This window comes from Symphalangus syndactylus, chromosome 14 (genome assembly GCF_028878055.3).
Source record: "Symphalangus syndactylus isolate Jambi chromosome 14, NHGRI_mSymSyn1-v2.1_pri, whole genome shotgun sequence".
Classification (NCBI taxonomy): domain Eukaryota; kingdom Metazoa; phylum Chordata; class Mammalia; order Primates; family Hylobatidae; genus Symphalangus; species Symphalangus syndactylus.
The window spans coordinates 97,040,820-97,060,058 of NC_072436.2; the positions used below are offsets into that span (position 1 = coordinate 97,040,820).

General features: G+C 36.0%; 1 protein-coding gene across 1 annotated transcript in view; it reads left to right on the forward strand.

Moving 5' to 3' along the window:
- Nucleotides 1-19,239, forward strand: part of LRPPRC (leucine rich pentatricopeptide repeat containing) — a 113,324-nt gene that overhangs the window by 42,785 nt on the left and 51,300 nt on the right. Inside the window, exons 15-23 of the mRNA XM_055243390.2 lie at nucleotides 8,085-8,112; nucleotides 9,032-9,089; nucleotides 10,169-10,275; nucleotides 10,487-10,564; nucleotides 10,908-10,952; nucleotides 11,313-11,426; nucleotides 12,441-12,571; nucleotides 13,258-13,343; nucleotides 14,756-14,963. Of these exons, the coding sequence (XP_055099365.2) occupies nucleotides 8,085-8,112; nucleotides 9,032-9,089; nucleotides 10,169-10,275; nucleotides 10,487-10,564; nucleotides 10,908-10,952; nucleotides 11,313-11,426; nucleotides 12,441-12,571; nucleotides 13,258-13,343; nucleotides 14,756-14,963 (855 nt within the window). The remainder of the gene's footprint in view (nucleotides 1-8,084; nucleotides 8,113-9,031; nucleotides 9,090-10,168; nucleotides 10,276-10,486; nucleotides 10,565-10,907; nucleotides 10,953-11,312; nucleotides 11,427-12,440; nucleotides 12,572-13,257; nucleotides 13,344-14,755; nucleotides 14,964-19,239) is intronic.

Sequence of the window (19,239 nt, forward strand, 5' to 3'; positions counted from 1 at the left end):
TCCTAACTATTAAGCAGGGTTAGAACATACTTGTTGGCCATTTGGATTTCTTACTCTATGAAATACCTATTTAAATTCTTTGCCAGTTTTCTACTAGGTCATACAATTTTTCTTGTCAATTTGTAAGGTACTGCATTTGAGGGGTATTTATCTATACACTATCACATGTTAAATATGTTTTTTTTTTAAACCTTGTTGCAGAGATGAGAGAGAAATGTAAGGATAAGATCTTGGGTAGTTACTCGAAGGAGTCAAAGGAGTTTGTAGTCAGTGTCGCAAGCTACAGAGATGTAGGAGAGATAGCCCTATAAAAAGAGGGTGTTCAGTTTGGTATTTGAAAAAGTTACTGAGTTTTTGTTTGTTTTGTTTGTTTGTTTTTTTCAAAATGGAGATGAGGTCTCCCTATGTTGCCCAGGGTGGTGTCAAATTCGTGGACTCAAGTGAACCCCCAGCCTTGGCCTCCCAAAGTGCTGGGATTACAGGCATGAACCACCGGCCTGGCCATTATTGAGTATCTTTATGAGAAGAGTTTTGATACTATTGTAGTGGAAGAAGCCCAGCTAGAAGCTCTGAGAATCTTGGTGTCTTTGTTTTGTTTTTAGTGATTGGATTATGTATACTATAACTGAATTTATCTGTGCTTTTAGATTATTTATATTTTTATTTGAATAGATACATTGAAAATATTGGAAAATGGATTACCTTATCTTTAAACCACACCAAGCTAGGTGCTTTGCGTCTCCCCTGACTTAAATCCTTTTTGGTGCTTTACCTATTTGTTAGCATCTAAAATTTTTAATTGATTCCTGGGTTTAAAAATAGCCACAGATTGGTCATTTTTTTAACTTTCCACTTTAAAGTTAGATAAAATGTTTAAATATGTTTAACAAAGGGGACACTACCCAGGAGCCTCCAGTGTTTGCACAGTTGCAAATCTGTCTTTATTCTTGACATAGTAAAAATAAGTTTAAGCGGATTCCTTCCAGGAACATATTTCAACACGTAAGTCCTAAAACTGTATACTGTTGGTTAATTTTTCTTATTGTAGATAAAGAAAAATTTTAGGTTGTGGTAACTTGGCATTTTTCATAAGAATATGTGCCTAATTCAGAGCACTTGTGTGACTACAGGTGATTTCTTTCTTCTACTCCAAAAACTAGTCTTGGTAACTATGAATGTTTATAGAAGGTACTCTGTCTTCTTGTCAAGGTTGGGGAAGGGATGAATCAGGGCAGGAGCTGCAGAGAAATTGCTGAGATACATATTGAGTTTGTAGAGGGGAAGGGAAGGGTTTTTCAGGCTGAGGTATTAAGGCTGAGGAGAACAGTGGTTCTGGGGAAGTGTAAGTAGATGGTAGTAGCTTAAGAAACTATGAAATAATTACAAGAAATAAAGCCAAAATGGTAGCCCAGGGGTCTTTATGAGTAGTCTCATTCTAAATTAGGATATTTGGACCTTGAGTCACATGGCTTCCAGCCATTGAAAGGTTTACATGATGAAGTTAAGATTGACAGATATTCAAAGGGGAGAGTACAGGTAAAGGTAGATAGCGGGACAGGAAACATTAGGAGATCATTCACAATTTATGGGATCCTTTGAGGGGACTGTGGAATTTCCAGTTGAAGGTATTTTACATCCCCTCACCAAAGGCTACCATCGCCTTACCAAAAGCTGAAATTGGATCTCAGCAGACATATGGGGTTAACCTTTTCTCCAAACCTGTTCTTCAAACAGGAAGAAAAGTGTAAATGGAATTAGGTGTAGAGAAAGCAATGTCTTTTCTTAAATGCCACTTGCTCACAAACTTCATTTGGTTGTGGGCAGAGGAGAAGACAAGCATTTGTCTTTCCATTGTTCATATTAGACAATGGAGACATTGAAATGTTCCTTAACTTGCCATGATCACATGGTATGTAAGACATCAATAAAATGTAGAAACCTGACTTAAGTGAGTTCTACCTAAAATTTGTTAGTTTATCAAATAGCAAATGCCAAAGCTCATAGCCAAACTGCCTAGGTTCAAAATGGCTCCACTATTCTATTCCTTTGGAGAACCTGGAAATTTAATTTTTTCTTTTTTATTGTGAACTGTGTTATACATTCAGAGGCATATCTAAAACTTAAATGTACCATATAAAAAAGATAAACCAAATACGTGGTACCCACCTCTGAGACCAGGACATAGAATGTCAGTGGGATCCTAAAAGCCTCTCGTATGCCCCTTATCAATCCCATGATGCCTTCCCCTGCTGTTGAGGTGCCTGCTTTTGAGGCTTGTGTATATCATTCCCTTGCTTCCCTAAATAATTAGGCCACTTTTATCTAACTCCCAAGCAATATATAATTTAGTTTGGAAAGACTGATGAAAAAACAGAAACCTGGCAATAAGGAAGAAGCAACACTGCCAGAAAATATAGTCTGAATACTCTGGGTTAGGTCTGGCTTCAGTTTTGCTAAAAGTTTACAAAAGACCCTTCTAGGGAAGTCGGTGGGGAAGGTCATGCATGAGTGAGTCCTGAGAAACAGGATGAATTTACCATATTTGGGAAGTCTATGGCTAAATACTAGGCATCTAGCAGGAGTATCTACAGATACTTAAATGTGTTCTGCACCTAAACTCATTTCCTCAAACTTTCAGGAATATGTCAGAGTAGAACACTTCTGTGGGTGAAATGAATGTTCTCAGTCTGTCCAAGCAGCAGGGCATGAGAGGCAGAGGAAGTATTGTATCATTACGTGGTGAAAACAATATAGACAGTGTAGATCCATTGTTACCTTAGGTTAGAAAAGAGATATAGTGACAGATACCTTGGTGGTGAGGGCCCACACTCTGGACTGGTTAGTTGCTTTCCTTCACTGGGTTCTCACTACATTTTCATCCAGGAGATTCTCTTTTGTTCTTTTCTTCCGATTTGAATCTTTTTGCTTTCTGTATCTGATACTTTTCCTTTTTCTCAGTTTAGTCTTTTTATAGACGACAACATTCAGTAGCTTCTTGAGAAAAGCATATGGAAGGTAAATTTTTTTGAGACCTTGAATACCTGTATTCTAGCCTCAGATACGATTGATAGTTTGCCTACATATAGAATTCTGAGTTGGAAATAATTTGTGTTTAGAATTTTGAAGGTATTGCTCCATGTTTTTTTTACAGTGTTACTGTTGAAAGATTTAAGCCATTCTGATTCCTGACCCTTTATATGTGATTTTTTTTTTTTTTTTTTTTTTTTTTTTGAGACGGAGTCTCGCTCTGTCGCCCAGGGTGGAGTACAATGGCAGGATGTCGGCTCACTGCAGGCTCCACCTCCTGGGTTAACGCCATTCTCCTGCCTCAGCCTCCCAAGTAGCTGGGACTACAGGCGCCTGCTACCACGCCCGGCTAATTTTTTGTATTTTTAGTAGAGACCGGGTTTCACCATGTTGGCCAGGATAGTCTCAATCTGTTAACCCCGTGATCCACCCGCCTTGGCCTCCCAAAGTGCTGGGATTACAGGTGTGAGCCACTGCGCCCGGCTGACTTATTTTTATAGAATGTCCTCTGAAAGTTTGTAGAATCTTCCCTTTATCTCTATTGCTTTGACATTTGACAGTTAAGCAACTTACTTATCTCTGGAAATTTGTGTATCTTCATTTTATCATTAGTATTCTGGAATTTCTAGAATGATTTTTGGAAGTTTCTAGAATCTTCTGGAACTTGTGAAGAATCTCTTGACCACTAGTGTTCTGACCTGTCACTATAGAGCAACCTTATGTCTGAGTTTATTTGTTTTGTGTTTTTTTTTTTTTGGTATTTTGTCAGTTGTGCTGGATGCTCAGTGGCTCCTCTTAATCTGGCCATTCATATCCCTCGGCTCTGGAAAATTTTAGTTTTAGAAATAGTTTTTTCTCTCTTTCTGAAACTCTTAGACTGGTGCTTTCTTTTTTTCTCCTACTTCGCTTTTCTTGGTTCTTAGTTTCCACTTTCTGTGATATTTCTTCAACCTTATCTTCTACCTCTTCCGTTGAATTTTTTCTTTCTGCTATCACTTTTTTATTTCCAACATCTCTTTTGCATTCTCGAAGTGTTTCTTTTGTGAAATAACATCTTACTGTCTCATAGATATTAAGTCTTTATCTCTCATGGGAATTTTTTTCTTTCTTTCTTTTTTTTTTTGAGACAAGGTCTGGCTCTATTGCCCAGGCTGGAGTGCAGTGGTGTAATCTTGGCTCACTGCAACCTCAACCTCCCAAGTTCAAGCGACTCTCCTGCCTCAGCCTCCCAAGTAGCTGGGATTAACAGGTGTGTGCCACCACGCCTGGCTGATTTTTGTATCTTTTGTAGAGATGGAGTTGCTCCATGTTGCCCAGGCTGGTGTTGAACTTGTGAGCTCAAGCTGTCTGGCTGCCTCGGCCTTCCAAACTGCTTGGATTACAGGCGTGAGCCACCACACCTGGCCTCTCATAGGAAATATAGTAATAGTTTTCTTCCTTCTTCATGCTTATTGTCTACTGTCTCCAAGTTTGTGTGAGTGTGTACTGTTTTCCTTTTTTCCCCCCTAAATGTCTGAGAATCCTTAAAAGTAGGAAATGCAAAAAGCCATCCAAAGCTCTGAGTTTGTTAGTGGGGTGTGTTGACTTGGTGCCTTGTTCTAGGGATAGCTAAGTGGCTGCTGAGATTGTCATTGTATCTTTGTGTCTTTCCTCGTAGGTTGGGGCATTCCCCAATGAAAAGTCTTAAGGACACTGCATGAGGGAGAGTACTAGGGACTCCTGTGTTTATCGTGTAGGATGTATAGTTACTTAATTCCCAGTTCTCCAGGGATTGACTGTTTTACCCTCCAGAGAAGAATCCTCCAGATGTCTGCTGCTGCTGTTGGAGAGAGGGGTGTAGCCTCACAGCTGTGGAGCTGAGGGAGAGGATCTAAGGGACCTTCTCAGTGTAGTCTCCTTTCTTCCACCTTGGTAATGGAGATTTTATTGTATAAGTTTGGTTCCAGATTTCTTCACTGATGTCTTGAGATTTGACATTCTCTTTACTACTAAATTGGTTACCACTTCTCTGTCTGCTTTTAACCTGTAATATTTATTTCTACTTACCTGTACTTCCCAGTTATTTTATGTGTCATTGAAAAAAAAATCCTTTTATTGCAGTGGGGTATTGGAAAGGAGCAAATTTAGATGCAAATTGTTAGTCTCGCATCCACAGCTAACTCAGAAAATGCCTGCATAAGTTTTAAAACTACTTTGCTCCTCAGTTTCTTCATCTTTATAATGGCTCTGATAATTGTGCTTAAAGTGAAGATGTTATGACCATTAAATAAGTTAAAGTGCTTAGAAAACTGCTTAATGCATTTGTGAGTGCTCAGAAAATACTAGTTCTTATTAGGGTGTGCCAAGGGCTATGAATGCTGCATAATGGACCATTCAAATATGAATAGGAAACTTCCTACCCCAGCGTTGTTCACAATACGAAAGTAAGAAAGCAACCGTAAACTGATCTTCATAACTATGAATGTTTATAGAAGGTACTCTATCTTCTGCCAAGGTTGAGGAAGGGATGAATCAGGGCAGGAGCTGCAGAGAGATTGCCGAGATGCATATTGAGTTTGTAGAGGGGAAGGGAAGGGATTTTTAGGCCGAGGCATTGAGGCTGAGAGAACAGCGGTTCTGGGGAAGTGTAAGTAGATTGGTAGTAGCTTAAGAAACTATGAAATAATTACAAGAAATAAAGCCAAAATGGTAGCCCAGGGGTCTTTATGAGTAGTCTAATTCTAAATTAGGATATTTGAACCTTGAGTCACGTGGCTTCAAGCCATTGAAAGGTTTACATGATGAAGTTAAGATTGACAGATATTCAAAGGGGAGAGTACAGGTAAAGGTAGATAGCGGGACAGGAAACAGGAGATCATTCACAATTTATGGGATCCTTTGAGGGGACTGTGGAATTTCCAGTTGAAGGTATTTTACGTCGCCTTAACCAAATTTGTTTCCTCTTCTGGGAAACAAAGAACTTAAATACCTACATGCAGGATTGTCTTTAAGATAGAAAATATAATGCACTTAGAACCTAGTACAAAGTCTGGGTCACTTTTAAGGGGCACGTAGGGAAGGACAGTTCCTGAAAGAGATTGAGTGGCATCTAGCAGATAATGGCTAACGACAGAAATTCCAAAACTTAGTCAAAGAGGACCAAAAAAATGTTAGTTGAATTTTGAATTAAAAATCACTGGTAATTTTAGCATGAGTAGTTTCAGTGGAGTTTGGGCCGGAAGTCAGATTGCACTGGTGTGGGCACTGGTAACTATTCCTTACAACAACTTGGTTTTGAAGGATTCTGTATATTTTTGTTTTGGTTTCAAACCTGTGTGATTCACCATGAAGCTTCACATTCAAGATAGTGCTTTTAGTCATTTTCAGTTGTTTTAGGTATATGTGAAATTTTGAAAGTTTATCTCCATGCCTTCCTTAGGTACTTCATGCCAGGTTTGAGGGCAGCTTAATATCCAATTTTTTTTTTTTTTTTTGAGACGGAGTTTCGCTCTTGTTGCCCAGGCTGGAGTGCAGTGGCGCGATCTCGGCTCACCACAACCTCCGCCTCCCAGGTTCAAGCGATTCTCCTGCCTCAGCCTCCCGAGTAGCTGGGATTACTGGCATGCGCCACCACGCCTGGCTAATTTTGTATTTTTAGTAGAGATGGGGGTTTCTCCATGTTGGTCAGGCTGGTCTCGAACTCCCGACCTCAGGTGATCTACCCGCCTCAGCCTCCCAAAGTGCTGCGATTACAGGCATGAGCCACTGTGCCCAGCCTTAACTATTTTTTATTTGACAGTAAGTTGATACTTTGATAAAAATATATGGTTAAAGTAACTTTTTTTTTTAAAAAAAGGAAGCCCAGCTTTCTAATGTTGAGTTAAAATAGAAGTACAAAATTTAGACCGGACATGGTATGTGTTTATTTTTTTATTTTGGAATTTTTAAACCTTCACGAAAGTAGAGCTCCCGTGTACCCATACCCCAGCTTTAACAGCCAAGATTTTGGCATTCCTGTTTTACCATTCCCCTTCTCTCTCTTTCCTGGACTATTAAAAATAACTATGGATCTTTGTCATCTACCCATAAATACTTCAGTATATATCTCAGAACTTATTTTAAATAAGACAACATAACCACCATAATATCATACCTGACAAATTTAATCCTAGTTGATAATCAGAATTCATCAAATGCCCAAATGAGTCCGGGATACAGCAAAGGAACCATTGCAAGTTTTACCACTTAATATTATGCACTTTGGCACATTAGCCCCTCACTTTCTTGCAAACTCTGATTTTTCCCTACTTCCCTTGTCCTATTTTTCAAATGTGGTAGGCTACTGGCAGGTTAAGATTCCTTGGAATTAAAGCTCTTTGTAGCCTAACCAAAAAAGATACCTAATTTTTATCTTATTTTACTGTATTTTATTCTTCATTGTTATAGCTTCAAGTTATCCCCTGCTGGAAGACCACGAGTGATACCTGTCTTCTCAGGGAATTAAATTTAAAGGCACATTAGTTTTGATCACCCAGTCCAGGTGTTGGGATTTCTCCATTATATAGTTACTATTTTTCCCATTACAAGTAACAAGCAATCTGTGGGCAGTCACTTTAAGACTCACTGTGTCTCCCAGGCTGGAGTGCAGTGGTGCAATCTCGGCTCACTGCAACCTCTGCCTCCCGGGTTCAGGCAATTCTCCTGCCTCAGCCTCCCGAGTAGCCTGGATTACAGGCATCCACCAACACGCCTGGCTAATTTTTCTACTTTTAGTAGAGACAGGGTTTCACCTTGTTGGCCAGGCTGGTCTCAAACTCCTGACCTCAGATGATCCGCCTGCCTTGGCCTCCCAAAGTGCTGGGATTGCAGATGTGAGCCACCAGGCCTGGCCTATTTTGAATATTTGAAATGGGTGAGTGTCAGCCTTTCTAAATTACCTTTGTCCTGAAAATTCATCCTGATACAGCAAACATTTATTTACTTATTAATTTTAATACTTTGATCTGTACACATTACAAGTATGCATATACTTGAAAATAAACCTGGTTTTATTTTCGATCCTTTGCTGCCCTCTGCAGGTCTATGAATATAAATCTTTGGAGCGAGGTAAGTCCCCCTAATATTGCAAATCATAAGGTGCTTTTAATGTTACAAGCCAATACCATAGGTTACGTAATAATTTTTATCATGAAACCTATATTTGGTTTTCTACTAAAATTTTGCTGGCAGAGTTGATGTTGAAAAATAATTGTTATGTATGTCTTTTAGTGTTTGTGAATTCAATTGATAAGAATCCAATGGGAGGAGGGAGAGGATCAGGAAGAATAGCTAATGGATGCTGGGCTTAGTACCTGGATGATGGGATGATCTGTGCAGCTGGCCACCGTGGCACACGTTTACCTATGTAACAAACCTGCACATCCTGCACATGTACCCCTGAACTTAAAATAACAGTTGGAAATTAAAAAAACAAAAAAGAATCCATGAGAATAGACCCTTTAATCTTTAGGTCCCTTTTGTTTTAGTCTCATTAAGATGAATGGAAATTGTTATTAAATATCTAAAAAACATAAGTTATTTAGCAGTTCAGGATATTTTACTTTATATTTCAGTAAAACTTAATATAAAATGAGGAAAGCAGTGCAGTGTCAACAAGACCAAAAACAATATAATGAGGAATAATATTGGTCAATAATTCCTATAAGCTCTTTTCTATTTATAACAATTCATTCAAAGTGATGTTTATATATCAATGTATAAATCAGTTTAGAGTCTTTCTGTGTGACATTTCACAAAACATTGCAGTTTTCCTTCAACATGGATTTGTTTTTGTTTTTAAAAAAGACAAACCTATTATTTAAAAACAAAACAATCTCCTTGGCGGGTGGGGGTGGTTTTGAATTACTGTGATATAGAATAATACCTTACTGGGGAGAGGTTTTATTATTTCAAGAATTCAATTTCAGATTGTATTTGTTCTTGTTTGCTTCTCTTGCTGCAATGCACGAATTTTCTGTCTTATCAGATAACAGAATTGTTGTACAAGGATGGACGTTATTGCCAGGAGCCTCCAGGACCAACGGGTAGCGTTTCAATTTCGATGATTATAACTTATCCACAAATCCATTTTTCTGTGTAATGATGGGTTAGGGGGATTACAGCAGGAAACACTTTATTTTTAAAAGTGGAATTTGAAAACATTTGGTTATAAGTCTTTATATTGATTACAACATTTTGAGATCTAAAGTGCTTGATTTTGTTATAATTTTTTTTCTAAAGATGGGGTTGGGAGGCTTTTTCTTTTCAGATATTGGGGAAATGTTTCTTCTAACACCTATGGAAATAGGCTTAAAAATCAGTGATTGTTAGTATTTATGTGCTTCTAATGTTTTGCAGGTGTAGTTAATTTTAAACATAAAATGTAGGGAAGGTTCTTGTGGATTTCCGCTTAAATGTAATTTATTGCCCCAAATACATTGTTTTGACATTTAATGATTTTCATTTTTCATATAATGAAGCTAGAATATATAGTTTTCTGTAAGATGGTACCCCTCTTGAAAGTTTACATTTCTATCCTAGGTATTGTTGTAACATGGCCCTATACATTTTATGCTTGAATGCAAAGGAAAATTACTGTTGTTACAAAACATCTTTGTTAATCTTGGTTTTTCATTGGCTAATAGGCAGCTCTCCACAGGATTACTGTATCTGCTTATTAAAATTATTTAGCTTTCTATACTTAACATTTAACAATCCTTTCTAATTTTATGTGCTTCCCTAAATATTGTCCACAAAAAAAATAGTATAGAAATGTGTACAAGACATTTATTTATTCTTATTACGTGTGATTTGGACAGGAAAGGGGTAAGGCCTTGGGCAGGACCACTTCTGTCACAGAGTGGTGGAAAAAAATAGATTGAAGTAAGATTCAGTACTGAAAAGCTGTCACTCGGTCTGAAAATAATTAATATTCCTTTCACTCACCAGTTAGATATGTGCTCCCAAACCACATAATCTCTATGCCTCAGTGATCATTGTTGCCATTTCAGAGCCTCTCATCAGGGTGACATCTCACACCAAAATGATTTCTTATAAATTAATCTTGATAACATGACAGTCTCGGTAATTTTAGTGGAATGCTTTCTCTTGTTTTTTTCCACAGAAGCTGTTGGCTATTTTCTTTATAACTTGATTGACAGCATGAGTGACTCAGAGGTACAGGCCAAGGAGGAGCATTTGAGACAATACTTCCATCAGCTGAAGAAGATGGTACCATTTCATTTTTTGCTATATAATGCCTGTCCTGCCTGACATGTATCTATTAGATTTGAAATTGCTGCTTTTAAGTACAACCAGACCACTTCTCAATGACATGCAAGAGTTGGAGACTTAAATTATGTCTGAGATAATTTCTGTTAGACAAATTTCAGTTTGGTTGTCTAAAACTCAGTTTTTTCCCCCCTCCCTTCCCTTCTCACAGAATGTAAAAATTCCTGAAAATATCTACAGAGGCATTCGTAATCTACTGGGTAGCTACCATGTTCCTGAATTGATTAAGGTGTGTGTGAAATAGCAATCAACTGGATAAAATGCTTAATTTATATATAACAGCGTGTTAAAATTTTATTTAAATATGATGCTTTTGGCCCGAAAAAAAATTTGTTTCAATGACAGCCGTTAAAACGAAGCTTTTCATTGATTGTTCACTAATACTATTTATATATTCATAAATATATTTAAAACATTAATTACATTGATTAATGAAGTATGAAGAGAATGTCTAAAATTTTGGAAAGATGAAAAATAGTAATATGAGGTGAGACAAAATTTGCTTTTGATGTTTGCTGATGTATTTTTACGTGTGTTTTCTAATTCTGGGCTAATTTAAATTTCAATTTTAGGATGCTCACTTGTTGGTTGACAGTAAGAATTTAGACTTTCAAAAAGTAAGTAGGATTTTGACTAGATTCTACATGCTATAATAACCATATTTAATGAGTTTTCTGGATTGTGTACTTATAAAACCAGTGATTCCTCACATTTTTATCATCTTGTATACCTCTAAGAAGTTGGTAAAACCTGTTCCCCACCTCAGAAAAATCAACATATCTAAGAAATTTGCATATAATCTCAGGAGGTTTGTAAACTACTGGAGTCCATCCATGGATTCCCCAATTAATATCCCTGATAGCATTTATGACATTTAGGAAAGTAGAAAGGAAAGTCAGTTTAAAGGGAAGAGTGACAAAAGGCGTACTATATTTCCTTTTTCAGGAAATTTTTCTTTTCTTTTTTCTTTTCTGTAGACTGTGCAACTTACGTCATCTGAATTGGAGTCCACACTTGAAACACTAAAAGCTGAAAATCAACCTGTAAGAGATGTCCTAAAGCAACTCATATTAGTGCTTTGTTCAGAAGAGGTAACATTTGTTTTAATATTTAAATGTTATTAAGGCAAAAAATTCTTGATAGATAACAATAAGAAAAATCAAATATGATATTTATGATTTTTACGATTGATCATTATACGTCAGGCTTGTAAAGAATGCAATTAAATGAAAGGTTAACTAATTTCAGCTACACCTTGAATGGCATGTTTTCGGGTTGCTGTAGTTTGTTTACGATAATCTGCAAAGTGAATGATAGTAACAGCCGTGATAGGTTTATCATACATGCCAAATGTCCTTTCAAGCCATGGCTCCGGTCTCATATCTAGATTGTCAAGCAACTGATACACGCAGTAGTCATTTGCAAGTCAAATATTACTAGGTTGTTAATGCAGGGATTGAAATTCCATTTTCCTGCTGGAAAAAAGCTCTTTCTGAGATAAAGGGTCCCTTCCCTTTTTTCAGCGGGCATCCAGCTGTACTTTGTGTTCATTTTAGTGTATGTCTGCAATTCGAGGGATATCACTAGACTATTTTTCACTTTCTATTTCAATATAATTGAGCCATAAACTTGTAGTTTTAGGGAAAAAATATCATGACTAACTTTATGATTATAACCCGCTACTGTTAAATTCTAAAATATTTCTTCACATTACTTGGATACTAAACTAGACTGAGAAACTTTTCAATGATACATATTTCTGCATCCTGAAATTAGACTGTGATTAGGGTTTGATTTGGGAATTACTTAATCTGGAAGTCTTTTTTAAATAATACCATACACAAAGCCTAAAACATCAAATTTGGCATAAATAATGGCCTATTTTATATTACAGATAACACCTTTTAACCACTACACATATAAGACTTGCCCACTTTTTAGAGGTGAATAAAAAATACCAAGGGGCAGAGTCAGGTTGTTAACATGAAACCATTTATTTTTAAAGTACTATTAACGTTTTCTAAACTCTGAACATTAAAGCTAAAAATGTGACATTTTTACCTTCACACTGATTTCTTCTTTTTCACATCTATGCTGTATTTTAGAATATGCAAAAAGCCCTTGAACTGAAAGCAAAATATGAATCCGACATGGTTACTGGTGGCTATGCAGCTTTAATAAATTTATGCTGTCGACATGATAATGTAGAAGATGCCTTGAACTTGAAAGAAGAATTGTGAGTACCCTGGCACTGAAACAAGTTGTCAATATTTATTCTGCTCTACAGACCTTGATAGATTATCTAGATAGAATATTACTCTCTTATATAATGTCATTTTTAAAAATTCTTTTGTTGTCAGTGTTTTTGAAATTTCCTATTACATGGCTCTTTAATTAATTGTGGCTTATGTTCAGCAAGGTGTCTTTGTTTAAGTATAAGACATTCTAGTCCTTAGAACCAAAGGGTTTTTTCCATTGATTATATATCATCACAACAGTGGTGATGGTAACTGTTTTATGAGGCTTGATAACATTTCCCTTTCTATATTATAGTGTAAATAAAATTCTATCCATTTCTCAGGTACCTTTGGTTTCCCATCCTGTTAGATTTTTCAAGTAAAAGTGTCAAATATTCGTGATGAAGTTTAGAATCACTTAAAGCCAAAGAGTTTCTTCATAAGTATCCTTTGCAGATGGAGTGATGCAATATATATGTAGTGTTGGGCTTTTACTTCACTAGTCACTTTGAATATAATTTCGTGTGAACTTGTATATGGCTTCAAAAAGAAATCCTAACTGAAGCGAGGCCAACATTAGTTCAGGTCTTCTGATGAGCTTTTGAAAAGTGATTAAATGGATGTTGCTGTTCTTTTAGCAGTTAATTGACTTTTAAAATAATATAAATGTGGCTTTAATTTTTAGTGACCGCTTAGATTCATCTGCTGTCCTTGACACCGGCAAGTATGTAGGCCTTGTAAGAGTATTGGCAAAGCATGGCAAGCTCCAAGGTAAGCCTCAGCACATAAAGGAAATATGTGATGCAAGTATCTTGCCACTGGAATAACATGTGAATTGATATTAATGGATATCATGTCCTGCAAAGTGCTTGAACACTTTGCATACAAATTTACATGTGAATCCAACCAGAGCTACATGGACAGTGTAGGCCATTAGTTTTAATGGATTGGCAAGCTTGTCATTTACATTTGCACAGCTCAGTGCTTTTTGCATTTCTCCAGCTAGTTTTTATTAGCATTGCTGTTTGGATTGAGTTTGAAGATCATGACTTATGGCACAATTTGCTTATGTGCCTGCACTAATGGCTTTGTTTTTGCTTAAGAAGGTTTGAAGGCTGAACATAAAACCTATAAACGTAACCTAGTATATGTGCCTGAATTTTGCAGTAGTCTTTGCCTTACTTTTTAATAACATTAACAAAATATATAAGGTTTTTACTTTAAGGTTTTTATTTAACGGTTCATGGAAAAAGCATAGCTGATTACACAGCTGATTTACATACTCAAATTTTCTCGTTGAGATAATGCTAAGCTTATAAAATTAATTACACTTGATAATACATTCATGCTATTTTCTTGTTTCTTAACTTTCTGATTTGGCTTTATTTTGAAATTTCCTTTTTAGCCTTCCTCTTTTCCTTTGATTTTCAGAAAAGATTGTTTTAATTTTATTATAGGGAAAAATGTATGGAGAAAATCATTTATTAGAACATTGAATTTTTTCCTAGGACGCCTTTCTAACTGTTTATAAGGATTAGCTTATTTTTTTAAAATCACTTTTTGTAAAGTGGTCTAAACATTTTGTCTGTGTAATAATTAAGAACAACATTATAAAAATGCACTTATTCCATATCCTAAAATGTTTGTTTCTGCCTTCCTAATGAAGCTTAATGAATCTAATGTATTAACATGCAGTCTTTTGGAAAGCTTTCATTGGCTCTGCTTGGCTAATTAGTATCGACATAGCAAACAGGCCCTATCGGTATCAGACCATTAGTCTGGCTGTATATACAGTGTAAACACATCTTTATTATCTGGCCTCCTGACAAGCCATCTGCTGAAGAAACAATGGTGTGATTTAGCAGATGTTAGCTCTGAACGATAAAAGCATCCATTTAGGAGGATCTTACAGCTATAGGGCAGACCGTACAGGGTTATGTGGTACAGAGTGGGCACACAGTCCCTATCTATAATTTGTAGTCAAAGTTGCAGGGAAATGATAAAACCATGCTATTGTGGATTTATAATTGTAGTCTCGTTTAGAAATGCAAGTAGTAATTAACTTGAAATCGGCATTATACACTAGAATTTACATTCCTGCTGGGCTTGAAATGCTGTTTTAATAGCAGTTTGTTTTCCCTACATGAAATTACCTAAGGGTCTTTTGTGTTACTTCATTGTAGATGCTATTAACATTCTGAAGGAGATGAAAGAGAAGGATGTTCTTATCAAAGATACAACAGCCTTGTCCTTTTTCCACATCCTAAATGGCGCAGCTTTAAGAGGTGAAATTGAAACAGTAAAACAGTTGCATGAAGCCATCGTGACTCTAGGGTTAGCCGAACCATCCACCAACATAAGTTTCCCATTGGTCACTGTATACCTGGAAAAGTAAGTTAATTGAATTTTGAATTTTAAATGTTGGCATTAAAAGAATGAGTCTAATAATTTTCGGATTATACTTTATAAATACCCTCATGATGGGGAAGCCTTGGAGGTCATTTACCACAGAGTAAGAAAACTAACATGAACTAGGTGACCTTTAAAATCACTAGCAGCCCTGTGGTCCTGTGGCTTTACATATCAATGGAATGGTCCCTGGTGCTTTTTTGTAGGTAGGAGCATGTGATTACTTGAAATTGAATCTAGTTTTTCCCAGTTTTGAGCCTGATAAGTGTTATTAATAAATAGAAGAAAAAAGGATCTTCTGGGGCTTTTGAGTATGTGTCTTGACTGTTAGTTATTCAGGTAATAAGTATAGAAGCATCTTCAGTGCTCCTTTTCTTCACAGGGTATTTTAAATACATATACCATTACAGTTATTCTAGCTTTGATAAATGTTATAGGAGATGAATTTTGCTGATAGGGCAAGATTTACTGAGTTTGTTAATTTTTCCATTTGAAATGCTCTTGTTGGTGCTCAATTTAAGGCATTATTTGCAATGTAAATCATAAAGTCAGTCTATTTTATAATGAATAAAACATTTTAGTAAGATGACTAAGCATAATTTATCATCTTTTTCTTTTGTATTTGTTTTTGTTTTCTGTTTTGCTTTTTAAATTTCCTAGATCTTTGTCAGCTTTTTCATAGCTTAACATAGTTTGTAATCTGCATTACATGGAGACTGCACTGGCAAATTAGTTTAAAAAAACCCTAGGCAAACAAAAATATAAGATAATAATTAAAATACAATAGAAGATACACGTATCTGAAAGTAGTAAAACACTGAAAATGATACTAATTTAGATTTCTTTAGTTCAATTAACAGGGAGAGCCGAATTTGAAACACAGAAATATCTCGCTGTCGATGTAGTGTGGACGTTGTCCTGTTGATGCCAGGAGAAAAATAAAATATGTATTTTAACGGTTCTCATGTTTTTCCCAAGTTTCTGGTAGTTTTTCTTTATTTATTAGAGAGTTTAATTAATTGAATATAATAAATGATTTAGTGTTGAATTTTAAATGTATAATAAAAACCATCTCTTTTAACTGTTAAAAATGTGCGTATACACACACATGAAATAATTCCTTTGCCATCCAATCAAAAACAATTACCAGGTTAGATGACTGGCCAAATCTTGACCTCCACAGTCTCAGCATTACATCCTTTTAAAGAAATAGTGATTCTAGGTTGGGCACGGTGGCTCACGCCTGTAATCCCAGCACTTTGGGAGGCCGAGGCGGGTGGATCACAAGGTCAGGAGATCGAGACCATCCTGGCTAACATGGTGAAACCCCGTCTCTACTAAAAATGCAAAAAATTAGCTGGGCGTGGTGGCAGGCGCCTGCAGTCCCAGCTACTCGGGAGGCTGAGGCAGGAGAATGGCGTGAACCTGGGAGGCGGAGCTTGCAGTAAGCCGAGATCGTATCACTGCACTCTAGCCTGGGCGACAGAGCAAGACTCTGTCTCAAAAAAAAAGAAATGGTCCGATTCAAATAATGACTGTGTTATTGAGTTATCATATTCATAGCCAACTTTATATAGAAATCCTATAATTAATATGCTTCCTATTAGAATTTTTTTCAATTGCTTTGAAGACCCATTTCTGCAAATTGCATGTGCAACTCTACAGAAGGATTTGAAAGAAATGGGCCCAGTGCCCAGAAGAATTAGGCCCTCCTACACTACCGGGCAAAAATAAAATAATTAACAATGAAAATGAGGCCATCATAGAAAAGTATCTTACAAATAGAAATACTTTGAAGACAGAGGAGATGTGAAAGCTTTCCGAAAGAGGTCTGCAGATGGGGCTCATGAACCAAGGAGAGCTTACCCATGAGAAAATGGAAACAGTGTGGAATTCAGATGTTAACCTAGAGCATCCTCTGTGCTTCTGATTATATCCTGAAGTCAGATGTTTCTGTGTCGCAGTCAAATTTGGCTCTCCCTGCTAATTGAGCTAAGGAAATCTAAATTAGTGTCTTTTCATTTTTGGTGTTTTACTACTTTCAGATATGTATGTCTTCTATTTTTATTTTATTTTAATTATTCTATTTTTTATTTGCCTAGTTTTTTTTTTTTTTTTTTTTTTACACTACTTTGCCAATGCAATCTCCACGATGAGGTCTTTCAGTTTCATCTATCATAATAAAAAGGGCTATTGACTCTTTCAGAGTCATGAGAATAATAAAAAAAAAAAGATAAAGGAAATTTTATATTTATAAAATTACAGAAAACAGCAGAAACATTCATAGTCAGGGGAAAGCCTGGAGTAGAACCCTGACTTTGAAACTCTCAATTGTGTTTTCTCCAACTGATGGAAGATAGCTAATTAATTCAGAATCATGACAAGTGCTAGGATTAACCACACTAGCCTGCCAAAAAGTCCACGTGTATTTGATTTGATTAAATGTGTATAATCTTCAGTAATATCATGTAATTGACCTTAGCAGGTATGAGCTCATCTGGCAAATGAGCTTTATTTATTCAAACTTGTGATAAAATTATAAAAAACATTTTGAAACATCATCATAAATCTTCACCCTTTCATTCAAAGGCAAGCATCTTTTTGGCATGTCACTGTAAAAGACTCTAAAGAGAATATCACTTTCGTGTTGTAATTCTGAAGCAGTTCCATGAGACTGAGTTCCTTAGAAAGATAATCTCTTTAAGTTTCAGTGGATCTTAATTCTGAACCGACTTTTCCAGCATTGGACAAAACACAGGAGAAATTAATACTGTGTCAGTTTGTGTTGCTTAGACAATGTAAAAAAACTTTATAGGTATAGAAAAAGTACACTTTGTTTTTATTCATTTGCCAAGGGAAATCCAAAACAATAACAGATTTGGAAAATTATAAAGAAGTGGGTAAGCTAACCTGCTTTTGTATTATCAAAATGAAAATACTTGCATTGAACGGAAAAAAATTTGCAGTTGAACAAAATTTTTGTGTTTCATTTACATTACATTACAGTCTCCAAGCCACATATTTTACATGTAGTCCAAATGAGTATTATTTCAAACATTTTCTTTTGTAAGTATTTTATCTTATTGAAATCATGCCTGATTCATGGAGATAACAGCACTCCGTCACATTAAGGAAGAAAGAAATGCTTTAAAATAGGTTAAAAGAGTTTTTTATTAGTCTTCATGTTATGGGCAAGGAAATGAAATTAATAAAGTCTGGGCCATCAGATATTAAAGCATAAAAATTTGTATGATGCAGTTTCAGATTCACTTGTTTTATACCTGATACATTTTTGTTTCATTGCATGCATTAAAAAATAACTGAAGCTGTTTAACTGGATTATGTTCGTGCAAGTGATCAAAGCAGCTTTAATTTCTGCTTTCCATTAGGATTTTTTTTTGTGCTGGTTTGTGTTATAATCTGTATATGTACATATGCATTTCATTTAAGTGTATCATGAACTTCATATATACTATCCTCCCAGAATTCTTGCTAAGTTAATCTTGAGTTCATAAAGGTCACAATTTCTCTAAGATGAACTTGTAACAGTGTTTTTGGAACTCACTGTAACACTTTAATATGTTACATAAATGGGAAGTAGGCTTTTTAAAATGTTGATGATTCTGTTACACATGCTCCCCTTCAATTTTAGCATCTTCATTTGTACTGGATACTTTTATTATTTATGGGAATGCTTGCCTTCTAGAGTAAAACTCCTTATGTGCTGAAAGGAAATTAAGGAGGTTTGGCTCTTTTACTCCATTATTGCAATTAAGAATTTAGCATCATCAGTGCCAAAGGACAAAAAGTGGTTCATTTGCCCTAGGGGGACAGGACAGTGATAAGATGATTTTTCGTCAAGGATCATTGGGTCGTAATTAAGTTACATTCATGGCTATTGCTTTTTGAAGGATGATTGGTAAATGACAGGCTTCATGTGCTTAGTACGGACAGTGTGCAGTAGGGTTTTTTCTCCCTCTGTCAGAAAATCCTGTTGAGCCTGATAATGTAAATGTGGCATTTTATTCTGAACAAAAGAGCAGGGAAATGAGCTATCTTGTCTAATCATTCAGTTGTTTAACACCGACTTCTAGTTTAGACTCAATTGGCTGGAAAGCACTTGACATGTGAAGTTAGTGCTGTTCGGAACGCATGTTTGAGTAAATTTTAAAGTAAGTGACAGCTAAATTGTACCTAGGGAAATTACAAAGCCTTCAACACAGTTAATTTTTTGGGGAGGATTAGTTGTAATTGCAAC